Below are 14,294 nucleotides of genomic sequence, written 5' to 3'. Positions count from 1 at the left end.
ACACAAAACTTAACACACGATTCAGTGTGTCGACATCAGAATGAGGAAAACAGATGGAAACCACTGAACAACGTTTCAATCAGATGAGATTTAACGTGGAACATCTTCCCTCTTCCTCCTGAAACACCATCCATGACCTCTCTGTTACCGTCCAGCCTTCTCAGACTGAACAACAAACCAGCGTCAGATGACATCATCTGCATAGAAGCAGAGTTTACGGGTTGAATGTCAGAGTGGAGGTAACTGTGTGCTTGTTGTCTGATATTGTTCTTGACGTGTTTGAAGACCAACGTGGTGATGGTGGTCCCAGTCTCTCTAACAAGCAACCAGCTATTTGACCAGCTAGCCAAATCATAGCCTAATTAATAGTTTATCAACCTAATCTCTTAAAAACACGACCAGAGGCTGTGAGCAGGACTAGTGAGAGAGTTCCCGTCTGTGTCCGGCTCAATGATGTTTAATATCCCTGACAGTCACTGTAGTCTCATTTAGCCACTTGTTAGCAACAGCCTTTTTTTCAGGACACGTAAAACCCCCAAAATTAACGCATGTGGGCGTTTAGTAACGTATTTTATGTTGTACAAGGAAACAGGAACATCTCTTCAGCTCGTTTTCCAAAGTCTTTATTTCAGCTTCTAACCACCAACACATTCAGAGTCCCCACTGCGTTTGAGAGGTTAGACTCCAGGGTGCTAACGTGCTAACTGGCAGTCCCCTCTGAAACTATTGGAACAACGAGGCAGTTTCCTTTGTTTTTGCTGTATATGGAACATATTTGTGTTTGATATCATGAGACAGTAAAAGTAAACGGATTGGCCTTGCTGTTAGTTTCGGAGGGGACTACACTTCCTGGTTTAAGGACTCATTCTTGTTGCGCCCTGTCATCAGATAGATTTATGTTTCATAATAACACACCAACACTGGAGCTGCAGCCACGAGTTGACTAATCAACCAGTCAATTATCAGAAAAAATAATTGCCAATTATTTTGGCAATAGATTAATCTTTAAAGTATTTTTTTTAATTTTATTAAAATGAGTCCAAAGGACTTCTGGTATGGCGGCTTGATAGGTGGACTGTGTGTCTTGCTCCTCCGCAAAACTTTGTCAAAAATTCAACAACAACCTAAACTTTCCATCACTAAAAGTGAGCAACAGCATCGCTGAGGACACTCTGATGGCGTCTGGCATGGGCAGACCGAGTAGAAGTCCTGGTAAACCTTCACAGTCGAAAATTGAATTTGGTCCGGCCAAAAGTGGAGAAGCTAAGGCTAGTGTGGCTAGCGCAATAGAGGAGGAGGCTATCAACACCGAAGATGAAGGATCAAGCTACGGTCCGATTCTTGAGGCAATCAAATATTTGTAAACTGACTTCTCCAACAGGTTTGACGTTGTCTTGACAGCAATTGGTGATGTGCGGAGGGAGGTCGTGAATGTACAGAACGTGTTAAAAGTGCAGAGATACGTATCTCTGGGACTGAGGATATTGTGGCTAGCTTGGAGGCTATGGTCCGAAGCCTCGAAAATAAAAACAAGGAAATTGAGGGGAAAGTCGCCGACCTCGAAACGAGATCTAGAAGGAACAACTTGAGGTTGGTAAATCTGCCAGAGAATGCTGAAGGAAGCGATGCCTGCTCCTTTCTCAAGGCTTGGCTACCGGAGATTTTAGGCATCGCTTCATCAAACACGGAGCTAGTTTTGGAGAGAGCCCACCCAATCGGACCGAGGAGCGCCCCCGATGCGCCCCCGATGCGCCCCCAAGGACTTTGATAATGAAGTTCCTGAATGACAGAGATAAGGAGAATGGTGCTGAAAGCGTTCAGAGCCAAAAAAACAAATATTCTACAAGGACAAGGCAGTGAGGTTTTACCCCGACTTGGCTGCCGGGATACTGAAGAAATACAAAGAATTCGATGGTCTGAGGCTATGGTTGCCCAACATGGGGATACAGAATGGCTTTCGTCTCCCTGCTAAAATGTTGGTTACCTACAATGGCAAGACAAAAACTTTTGATAAACCAACTGACGTGGAGGACTTCGTCCAGCGGATTCAAGAGAAGAGACACCGGGATGAATAACAGTGTGGAGCCGATGATCTGGTTGGCTGGCCAGCATAACAACTAAACTACTGATAGTATAGCGGACTATGGCTATTATTTGAATTAATGTATCCTTTCATCGAGCGTTACGTTTAGGTTAATAATGTACAAGGCTCACATAACTTGTCGGTGGCAGTGTCTACAAACAGGTTACTTTATGTTTACCAACAGATAAAGACTAATTGAGAGTTTTTGGTTAGATGATGTGTATAAAGTCCTCTGACTGAGGGCATAACAGGGGGCTACATTAGTTGATATTATGTTATTATGTATATATATATATATATATATATATATATATATATATATATTCATTATTGTTTTAAAATCACTCACTTTTTATTTATGTGTGTGTGTATATACATATATATATATATATATGTATATACATTATACATTTTTTTTTATTATCTTATCCTGCAGTACTATTATTTAAAAGAGGCGGGGGTTTAGAATCACTTAATATAAGGAGGAGGAGACCATGTTAGAGATGGGTTGGTTGGGAGCATTTGGCTACTCCTCACTGTGTGTGGAATGGTCTCAATGCTTTTGGGAGTGTACAAAAGGGAGGGATGGGGTTTACATTTGAGTGTCCTTTTCAAAACTAGAGGTTATGGCCAGTGGATTAGAGGTTAAATTAACATCTTGGAACTGCAGAGGGTTACAAAAAAAAATAAATTAAAACAAGTGATTGGAAGGTTAAAATATTTAAAATCTAAAATCATTTTTCTTCAAGAAACACATTTAAAAGTAGATTCTAGAGTTAGGCGGAGGTGGCAGAGGGAGATATTTTTGGCGCCTTTTACAACTAACTCAAGAGGGGTCATGACGCTTGTACATAGGTCCATCCCACTGAATGTCACAAATGTTATAGCAGACAAAATGGGCAGATATCTGGTAATTCAGGGCACTCTTTACACAGGATATCTTAACTTGGTCAACAATTATGCACCCAATAACGATGACCCCAGTTTTTTCAGACAGATTTTTCTCACTCTGTCGTCACTTAATGGCCAGTATATTATAGCGGGGGATTTCAATTGTACTTTGGATCCGAAAAGAGACAGATCAACACACCCCGATTCAACCCATACTAAAAGCAGAGCAATTATCCATCAATTTATTAATTAAAGACTTAAATCTGAGGGACATTTGGAGGGATAGGAACCCTGATGCTACAATGTATTCCTGTTTTTCAAAAACTCATAATACGTACTCACAAATCGATTATTTCCTTGTCTCTGCAAATCTACTGAGTGAGGTTAAAGAGTGTAACTACGATAGTATTCTGATTTCGGATCATGCCACTTATAATCTGTTATATGTTGACCCGAGATTGTTACGGGACCCACCCAAATGGAAGTTTCAGCAAAAATGGCTTCAAGACCCTGATTTGAGCACAGTACAATGAAATCTCAGCTGTCAAAGCCGCTGCTAACCTTTTAAAACTTAAACAATGCATTTTTGACCAGGGTGAAAAGGCAGGGAGAATTCTGGCATGGCAAGTAAAACAACTTCAGGTTGAAAGATCTGTTACAGCACTTATAAACGAGGGTCCATCACAGGACCCTGTGGAATGATGGCGGTGCACACAGTTGCAGCGGCTGAGTGCCCTAGCAGTCGGTGCTATGTGTGGATGTGTATGTACGTGACGTGTTTAGTTTTGTGTACGTTATGTCGGGCGGATAACACCTACAACAGGCATGATCTCCTTAAGATCGGACTTTGCCAGGAACAACAAGTAACAAGAGAGTTCCTTAAAACACACAGGATTCCGACGGAGCTAGCAAGGAACCCCGGCTGTCCGTGGATTATCATCCCAGCAGGGAGGAGGCGCAGGCGGCGTTGGGAAAGGAGGCAGAAGCGAGGCTGCAGGGCTGGCGTGCTAACTAGGCTACGGAGGCAGCCACTCAGACCACCGCTTCCCAGCCTGTTTCTCACGAATGCAAGATCCCTTGCGAACAAAATGGACGAGCTAAGACTACAGACTGCAGCAAACAACATCGTGAAGGACGCGTGCAATCTGTCAATTCCGGACTCTGCAATCAAGCTAGCAGGCTACAACACACAGCGCCATGACAGAACAGCTGACTCCGGTAAGAGCAGAGGAGGGGGGCTCTGTGTGTGCGTGAACAGTAGCTGGTGTACCAACGCTGTGACTGTGGATAGTCACTGCTCTCCGGACTTGGAAAGTCTGACTGTGAAATGCAGACCCATCTATCTCCCAAGAGAGTTTACTGTTGTCATGGTTACAGCTGTTTACATACCACCGGACGCTAATGCTCGCGCAGCTATCGGACTTTTATATGCCAACATCACTAACAAACAGAGCACGTATCCTGATGCGCATATAATAGCAGGTGATTTTAACCATGCAAACTTGAAGACAGCACTCCCTAAATTCCATCAACATGTTAAGTGTGCTACTAGGGGAGATAACATCCTGGACAAGGTATACTCCAACATCAAACTGGGCTACAAGGCCAGACCACTGCCACACCTGGGCCAGTCTGATCACCTGTCCTTGGTTCTAATCCCTGCATATGCCCCCCTCAGGAAAACTGCTCCCGTCACCACAAAGACTGTGGCCGCATGGCCAGAGGGTGCCTCCCAGCAGCTACAGGACTGCTTTGAGAGGACTGACTGGGGGGTCTTTGAACATCAGGACCTGGAGGTGTTCACAGACAGTGTTCTGTGCTACATTAAGCACTGCATGGACGCTGTCACAGTGGACAAGCGTGTCTGGGTTTACCCCAATGAGAAGCCCTGGATGACATGGGGGGTCCAGCGGCTGCTGAGAGAGAGGAACACCGCCTGGAGGTCCGGCAACAAAGACCTCTACAGCACAGCCCGAGCCAACCTGAAGAGGGGCATCAGAGAGGCCAAGGCAGACTACAGGAGGAGGATAGAGGACCACCTGAGCAGTAACAACAGCAGGCAGGTGTGGCAGGGAATTCAGCACCTAACCAACTACAGGACCAACCTTGGAGCCGCTGAAGGTGACCCTGCGCTGGCAGAGCAGCTGAACATCTTCTTTGCCCATTTTGAGGTCACAGCACCAGAGATGGCACCACTACACCACCACACAGCCAACTGTACTTTCTGAGAATACTCAGGAGGAATAACATCGCACAAAGTCTGCTGGTGTCCTTTTACCGTGCCTCCATCGACAGCATCCTCACATACTGCATGGGCATATGGTACCCCAGCTGCACAGCGGCTCAGAGAAAAGCGCTCCAGAGGGTCATCAACACTGCCCAAAAGACTGTCGGCTGCCCTCTCCCCACACTGGAAGAACTACACAGTTCCCACTGCCTCAAAAAAGCCCAGAACATTATTAAGGACACACACCATCCCGGTCACTCACTGTCTGAACTGTTGCCCTCAGGCAGAAGGTACAGATCACTCAACACAAGGACTAACAGACTCAAACACAGCTTTTATCCAACTGCAATAACCACCCTCAATACTGGAAAAAAACAATAATATTGCACTGCATTCACATTGATGGCTCAACACACTTGAGATATGTTCTGTACTGTTGTTTGTCTTGACTGTGTGTTCATGCTGTTTTTTTTTTGTTTTTTTCCTGTGCGACTATGCATGTATGTCTGGGTGTGTTTATGTGTTTGTCTAAACTAGGTATTTTGAATTGTACATATTTCTCTTTTTATATTCATATTTTTAGAGTCTCTTAAATGTTGCACTTACTGGAGAGCACTTTGAATTTCGTTGTACATGTGACAATGACAAATAAAGACCTATTCTATTCTATTCTGTTCTATTCTATTCTATTCTATATTCTGTTGTAATTAATTCGAAATTAGGGGAATACTACGAAATGACCATGGCATAGCTCTATACGCGGACGATGTGATTCTTTTTCTTTATTTAACATGGAGGTGCCGATCCCTGCCCTTATGGACTTAATTAAAAGATTCAGTAACCTATCTGGATATAAAATCAACAACTCAAAGTCCTCCTTGATGCTCCTCTGCCCGAGGGAGAGGGATAACCCACCTACGTGTGTTCGGGAATTTAGAACAGTTGACTCTTATTACGTTGACAATTATTTAGGAATTCAAATTGTCCCGAATTTAGAAGAAGGTGTAAAAACTATACTCCAATGATGACGTCAATCGCTGAAACAGTTGAGAGATGGTCAATCCCTGATTGGCAGGAATAACCTACTCAAGATGAATATCCTCCCCAAGCTTTTATACTTATTCCAGAATCTCCCTCTGCCGCCTCCACCAGATTTTTCTATACAGTGGAAAAGATGTTTCGTAATTTCTTGTGGAATAATAGACGCAGGCCAGCTGACAGTCTTGCCTGGGCCCAGGACGAGATTATCTTAGATGGCCCCCCCGCGCCCAAATCTCTCCTTTTCTCTTGTTGTTCCTCTCCTCTCCTCTCCTCTTTCTTTATAAGCCATGACTAAATGTGCAGCTATTTACCCTGCAGATTATAGTGTATATTTTGACATAAGGGGCTAATTCCCATCTTTCGAGTATAATATCCCTGATTTACAAAAAGCTTTTTTGCAGATAGCCTATTTGTGCAATGAGCTTTATGTATCTATTTTATTCTTTAAAATAAATTAAATATTAATTAAAACATTGCAAGCAAAAGCATTCTCTCCTGTTCCTCTCCTCTCCTTTCCTCTCTTCACATCTCTCTTTGACAAGAGACAATAATGGTTAAGATTAACAAACTACACATGCGCTGTTGCTAAATACACTCTTCATATGTATTGGAATTCTGACACTAGCAGGAAAATAACTGACTAAATAAATAAATAAACTATAAATGACTCTCTCTCTCTCTCTCTGTCACCTGACAGCTGCTGGATCTCTCCCCTCTCTGTCTCATCCTCTCTGACGGAGCTACCAAACTTTGGGTTCTTGACCACTAGTTCAAGGACAATTAGGAAGAAAATAAATAAAAAGCTTTTAACTCAAATAAATATTACATTTTTTTCCACAAATAGGCCTATTTCATTTTATTTTTTTAATCATTCCATAATTTAATGAGGGCCCAGTTCTGCCCCCCCCCCCCTACCCTGGGCCCGGGACAGCAGACCCGTTTGTCCCCCCCTATCGGCGGGCGTGAATAGACGATCCAGGCTTTGTTTGTCTCTTCTATATTTGCCTTATGAAAGGGGAGGGCAGTGCCCCAATATACTGTGGTATTATTGGGCAACCCAATTAAGAACACTAATGTTTTATTACTCCACTGATGAATCTCTAGCTTGGAGGGATGTTGAATTACATCTCCTAAGGCTCCCACTTCCCTCTTATTTATATTCAGATGAACCCAACAAACTCAAGACAATCTCACCTAATCCTATGGTTAAAAAAAAAAGGTTACTATCTGGCATGACGTTAAGAAATATCTAAAAGATTCATCCTGTTTCTTTTAGCCCGATTTGGGGTAATAATTATTTTAAACCGGGCAGGGCTGATGGTGGCTTTAAGGGTTTTGTCAGAAACAACAGAGGTAATTTCATGGTTTGCCCTCCACTGTCCCCTTTAGAAAAAAATCTAACTAAAAATGCCTTTGCAAGGGGTATCATTTCTGAATTTTAGGACATGTTGACGGAGCACTCCCCTGATTGCTCTAATTCTAAAGGCAGTGCATGGGAAATAGATTTAGGAGAGGAATTAACAGTGGAACAGTGGCACAGAGCCTGTAAGACAGCCCAAACCAGTCAGGTAATACACGCCTAAAACAGTTTAGTTGGTTGAGAGTGTATATTACACCAGTAAAATTAAATTTAACAGTAACATACCTGATTCATGCACTAGATGTGGTGAAGATAAAGGTACATTCTTTGCCCGAGAATCAATGAGTTTTGGGAATAGGTTAGTGTATCAGTTCAGGAGATTCTATCCATTAGACTAGTTGTGAACCCAGACTTTTTTTACTTGCTCTATACCTAGAGGGGCATAACATAAATGAGTGATACAGATTGTGATTGCATTAACATGGAAAACCATTGGTAAACCAGCAGATCACAGTGGTTTAAGGAATTATCTTTGTGTTTGCCCCTGGAAATAATTATATACACGCTTACGAATAAACAAGAGGTGTTTCAAAGAGTATGGGGACGTTTTATACATTATATTAAGAACAATAATTTGGCTTATTTAATAAACAAACCTGGAGCAGAGTCATTTTACTCCCTGCATATTTATACTTCTTTTCATTTGCTCTATACTCATGTACTCTTTTTTGAATGGATCCTCAAGGACTCTTGTTCTTAAATTAAGCTACCTTTGGCCACCATGTTCTTGTATTTTGGCTTGTTTTGTATTTTTCTAGTGACCTATGTGTCAATTTTGTAAAACAAAACTCAATAAATATATTGTTGAAAAAAATGAGTCCAAAGTCATGCATTTGAGGTTTCAATTCATTCATGTGAATTGTATCTTATATTTTCTTTTATGTGCAAGTAATTTGGATTTCACACTGTTGTCTTTGTCACGAATACTTTCACACACGTCTTTTTTTTTTTTTTTTTAAAGGTTAATTTTTCTTAGCATTCGTGCCTGAATAGAGTCAACAACCAACAACGTGCTGTGTTGTATCCCCACAGCCCTGATTCCAAAGAAGTCTTTAAAACAACATGGAATGGGATAGTTTGCACCTGGGTCATTAAATCAAACTAAAACGACTTCTTGATGAACCTGACAGGTGACGACTGATTTTTGTTTTATTTCCACAAACTCCTGGCACTGAGAACGGTTCCCATCACAGGCACACAATAGTCAATTCATCTTGTGTTTTTGGAGAATGAGGAAACATTTGAAGAGCAGTTCAGCCGGTTTGAGAAGCAGGAATAACAAAAGTTTCACAGAAGTGACTGTTGATGTGATAACGTCATACTTGGCACGTTTGTGTGTTGTGTGTTGTGTGTCTCACTCACCTCAATCGCCCAATAACAATAAGCAACAATAATAAATAACATAACCCATATTTCATAACAAATATCAAAATATCAATCAACTATTAATAACAAAATTAAACATCATGTGTGTTAACCAAAATTGTATATTTATATTTTATAATTTTGAAAATATAATAATAATAATAATAATAGTAATAATGATAATAATTAATCCTTTTTCATGTACACGCACCATATTCAAAGGCTACCAAAAAGCCAATGCAAAAGGTGCATTAGTCTTTACAACATGAAAGCAGACAAAAAAACAAGGAATTACGAGGGCTTACCAAGTGACTGTATACCGGGCTGAAAGTAGTGTAAGTGCAATGGAAACGAATCTAGCGCTTCCTTTTCACAGGGTAAACACCGTCACATGGACTCATAGCACACTCCTCTTTTAAAGAGCCATAACACTATTGTTTACAAACGTTTCCCAATAAGTGTAACTGGCAGCATCTTTAGCTCCAAGGGGTGTTCCATCAACGTGGATCAAGGAAAAGCCTGGCTTAATATGATAAGCCTCGCTAGTTTAAGTGAGAAATGCGTTCCATCAAAGTGGCTGATGTGACTCAGTAACCATGGTAACCTACACCACTGAACTATCCTGCTCCAGGGCTAACAGGCTAACTGTCGAGCTAACTGTAGCTGAGTGTCAAATAATTCCTGACGGGCGGAAACAAAACCCCAAAAGTCAGTTCCGCCATGTTTCTGTTCGCGTGCACGTCACTTTTGTCAAGTCTGTGCGGAAAGTTTAGACTTTAGTTTAGCTAAACATGTATAATTTAAGAAAAGTGTGTAAAAGTTTTTAGTAGTCCTTTATTCATTAGGGCCACGGGGCAATCGCACCGAGCACTGGTCCCATACAGCAATAGCTGCAGCCCCATTGGCTCCCATATTAAAAAGGCAGGAAGATTTCTGAAAAAGGGAGATGTAACAGTTTTTTTACATCGCTCTAACAAAGCTATTTTTTCATTTTTCTTAAAAAAACAAACATGTAGACGTTCAGGAAGAACTCAGGACGCTCAAAGTGAAGTCAGATCAATGATAGGTATTATGGTTTTGCCAAAAATGCTTTCTGTTCGAGGCCAGAAATTCCAGTCTGTCCACCTCTGGCTGCTGTCACTGTTCCGGGACATTCAGGTGGCAGTTAATTCTGTTGATTGCTCTGCTCTGATTGCCCTTTGATCTTTGCTGTGATTACAGTTACAGATACACACACACACACGCGCGCGTAAGCGCACACACTCCTCCAGATACACACGCACGCACGCACGCACGCACGCACACACACACACACACACACACACAGATAACTTTATGCGATTTTAATTACACACACACGCGTGCGCGCACACACACACACACATGTAACTATGCGATTTTCGTTACACACACACACTTCTCCAGATACACATCTTTCACTCACACACACACACACACACATTTTGAGGTTAAAGGGCATAGTTATAAATCTCTGAAGAATCTCACCATAGTGTACACACACCGGCAGTAGCCCCCGTGGCCCTTTCACAATTTCCCCAGAGGAAATGCTCTAGTTCCATTCAGAACACCATCATTTTAACAGCAGTGTTCTTGTGTTCTTCAGACCTGACAAAGCATCAATTCAAACTTTTTACACATCAGCATCATGTTGCAGTTGTTTCTGAAGCCTTTTGATCCGTTTATTCATATTAGATCATAGATGAATCACCTTATTTTCTTTTATGCTGATTTATGCCTAAAACCCCATAAAATTAGTAAAATGACACGAAAGCTTCCCTTCATTTTTTAAGATTTTCAGTTGAACTCTTTGTGTTTTGTGTTTCAGCCTCTTAAAACTCCTTCAAACTGACAAGCCTCAGTCAGGTCACTAAACGTGTCACTTGTTCGGTAGTTTCCTGTGAGTCCCCTGGTCCGGCCGGTGAGCCTGGTTGGAGGGGCAGCTGGGGACGAGGCCCCCTGAAAAGCCTGGATCTATTTTTTTTCTATTTTTGCTGTTTTTCCTCAAAGTGTCCTGAGTTGGGGGGCAGTGTGTAGCAGGAGTACCATCCTGAGGTGCCTTCCCTCCGGCCTAAACCTGTGGCAATGTCCCCTGGAAGAAGCCTGGATCTTGTTTTCTTCCTTCCTTTTTTTAAGGGCTTGAATAGACTTTATTCTGTTCATTTTCCTTCAATTCATGATGTATCCTATTTCATTTATTCTATATTATTTTATTATTCATAGTATTTGATTTTATATACCTTTTATGAACCTTTTTTATGAAATAAATTACTTTAATGCCAGCAACCTTCTGGGGGTAAAAAAAAGGAAACAATACTGTGAGAAAGTGGACATAATCCTCCTCAGACACATTACATCTTTATCTCACTCTTTAATTAGTGTTCCAAATTGATAGTTCAGTAACTTTATGAGAGTTATTTAGGTGAATTGGCTCTTTTCTCTGTTTTACAGAGTGGTGTTACAATTGCGAGATGACTTAGATTAAATCAAGTCATATCATTTATTATAATTAATAATTATTTATGATAACTGTTAATAAAAAAATATTAAATACAAAAATACAAAATAGGTAAATCAGAGACACATGCTGAATTAAATAAATATATAAATAAATGAATGTTGAAATAAATACAGAAACAAACCTAAGAAAGGCCACAGGAAGAGTTTTAGTGATATGCTTATTTATTAATTCACATGTTCACAATTATTGTTTGTCTTCATGCTTTGAGATAGAGATGAAAAAATCAGAACATTTAATTTGTACAGATATTGTTGCATTGCACTTTGATCCAGAGAAGATTATTACAGATTCAACACAACATGATTCATAATAAACAGATTACGTTTCAGATCGATTAACCCTCTAAACCCCACCAGGGGATTAAAAAAATCACCAAAAATACACAGTTCATTGTAGAAAGAAACTAAACTTTCAGACAGTCCCTGATCCGATCATAGTTTATCAAAGTTTATGTTAGAAAAAATGACCAAATTGAAGCTTAAATTTGTGACATTTCTGTCAGAATCACTTTTTTTTATTTTATGCCATTCTAACTGAGTTACTCTGTACTAAGACATGTTTGAGTTGTTCCCACTTCTAGCCATGATTTTGCTGATTCCATAGACCTGAAGGACTTATAGATTAGTATAGATTCATATACTGCAGTGAAAAACAAGAACACAGACAGTAAAATGTAAAAAAAGGGGCTAAAAACAACCTGAAACGGTGAAAGTGCAGACAAACAGGAAGTGTTTCTGTCTCACATGGGGAAAAGCAGATGACCGCTGAACGAGTTGTGGTGATACCGATTGTCGAACACCTTCGAATGAGGCCACAGGCGCAAAAACACGGCGTCTCCGACCTCCAGGAGCAGCGTGGCGCTGTTGGACGCTGTCCCGAAATGGGCCGTCTGCTTCTCATGCGCCCGGAAGATGATCTCTGAGTTCTTAACGAGGACGGCAGTCGAACTATGTGCGTTGTCTCCAAATGCACCGACGTGCCACTCGAAGTGGTACGCCCCCTTTATCGGTGCGGTGAACACACCTGTTGGATTTTCAAATGTTAATTTAAAACATCTCACAAACACACTGTCATCATCTGCATAGAAGCAGAGTTTACGGGTTAAATGTAAGAGTGGAGGTACCTGTGTGTTTGTTGTAGCCATTTCCGATGTTGGTCTGGACGTGTTTGAAGATCAGCGTGGTGAGGACATTAAAAGGTCCCAGATGCACTGCACCTGTCGTCACCGGAGCGACGGAGAATGCCACCTGTCGGCCTGACAAACACAACAGCAAGGCCCAGGAAAATATTAGAATTATCCTGTTTTCAAGAGGTTTGCATGTTACATTTTTCTTTTTGTGTATTTATTTTTTATTGTTTTCATAACAGAAAAATATAAACAAATTATATATACAAATTAGAGATAGTTGGTGGAGCTACACAGAACAATACATGTTTTGTTTTTTTGACAGAGTTTTTGACATTAGACAAATAAAACATGGGTATAACATAAATGGCACAGCAACAGAATAACACTAATTCAGTTTTTAGACATTAAATCAAGAAAAGGTTGCCATATTTTCAGATATCCTCTTTAGTAGATATTATGTACCTGATTTTCTCCAAGTGTAATACATTTCCCAGCTCTGTCAACCACATTTCAAATGTAGGAGCCCTTTCAGATTTCCAAGATTGTAGAATTGCATGTTACATTTTTTAACTGAAGAGGTGAGAGTCGTTACCTTGTTGCTGTTTTTTCAGCTTGTGCAGCTCTGCAGCTTGATCTGTAAAAAAAAGTTGTGATTAAAGGTCGGATGATCTCGTCTCGTTAAATCCCAAAATCAAATCGATTCCAATCGAAAGTAAATATTATCTTGTATTGTAATGATACTTAACCATACGTTTATTCTCCACATATATTAGAATTATTCCCTTTTCAAGAGGTTTGCATGTTCAGTTTTTCAAGTGAAAGATGAGAGCCATTACCTTGTTGCTGTTTTTTCAGCCTGTGCAGCTCTGAAGCTTGTTCTGTAAAAAAAGTTGTGATTTAAGGTCGGATGATCTTGTCTCGTATGAATCGCAAATCCCAAAATCAAATTGAATCAAATCGAAAATAAATATAATATTGTATTGTGATGATACTTCACCATACCTTTATTCTTCATATGTAAGTGTCTGATCTCCCCCTTCATCTCTCCTAGAGTTCGTAGACATCTCGTGGATGAGACTCAGAGGCTGCGGTACTTTCAACCTTAAAGCTGGAGGCGGCGAGCAGCAGCAGCAGCAGGAAACTCTCAGCGACCTTCATCCTCACACTCCTCGTTGAACTGAGTCGTCTGTGAACCTGCAGCAGCTTTATACAGAGAGGAGTGAAGGTCACAAACAACTGCAGAATGTTTCCTCATTCCCCCAAAAACACAAAACTCAACACATGATTCAATGTGTCGACATCAGAATGAGGAAAACAGATGGAAACCACTGAACTATGTTTGAATCAGATGAGATTTAACGTGGAATGTCTTCCCTCTTCCTCCTGAAACGCCATCCGTGACCTCTCTGTTACCGTCCAGCCTTCTCAGACTGAACAACAAACCAGCGTCAGATGACATCATCTGCATAGAAGCAGAGTTTACGGGTTGAATGTCAGAGTGGAGGTAACTGTGTTTGTTGTAGATGTTGTTCTGGACATGTTTGAAGACCAAAGTGGTGATGGTGGTCCCAGTCTCTCTAACAAGCAACCAGCCATTTG

The 14,294-nt window shown here is 40.9% G+C and overlaps 1 protein-coding gene across 1 annotated transcript; it reads right to left on the bottom strand.

Moving 5' to 3' along the window:
- Positions 1 to 11,708: 11,708 nt before the first annotated feature.
- Positions 11,709 to 13,783, bottom strand: LOC131986606 (complement C1q-like protein 4). Its single transcript, XM_059351643.1, has 5 exons — positions 13,698 to 13,783; positions 13,532 to 13,573; positions 13,288 to 13,329; positions 12,690 to 12,821; positions 11,709 to 12,589 (listed from the first exon to the last, which is right to left on the bottom strand). Exons 1-5 carry the CDS (start codon positions 13,735 to 13,737, stop codon positions 12,306 to 12,308), a joined length of 540 nt encoding a protein of 179 aa, XP_059207626.1. The 5' UTR covers positions 13,738 to 13,783; the 3' UTR covers positions 11,709 to 12,305.
- Positions 13,784 to 14,294: the final 511 nt, after the last annotated feature.

This window comes from Centropristis striata, chromosome 15 (genome assembly GCF_030273125.1).
Source record: "Centropristis striata isolate RG_2023a ecotype Rhode Island chromosome 15, C.striata_1.0, whole genome shotgun sequence".
Lineage (NCBI taxonomy): Eukaryota > Metazoa > Chordata > Actinopteri > Perciformes > Serranidae > Centropristis > Centropristis striata.
The sequence above is the reverse complement of the archived record's forward strand: the minus strand, read 5'-3'. Positions and strand labels throughout refer to the sequence as shown.

Excerpts from the sequence above, each read along its gene's own strand:
- LOC131986606 (XM_059351643.1), bottom strand. The coding sequence starts at position 13,737 with ATGAAGGGGGAGATCAGACACTTACATATGAAGAATAAAG. Across the intron at positions 13,330-13,531 it reads GCTGAAAAAACAGCAACAAG|ATCAAGCTGCAGAGCTGCAC; the intron begins GTAATGGCTCTC and ends TTTTTTTTACAG. Across the intron at positions 12,590-12,689 it reads TGGCTACAACAAACACACAG|GTGTGTTCACCGCACCGATA; the intron begins GTACCTCCACTC and ends AAAATCCAACAG.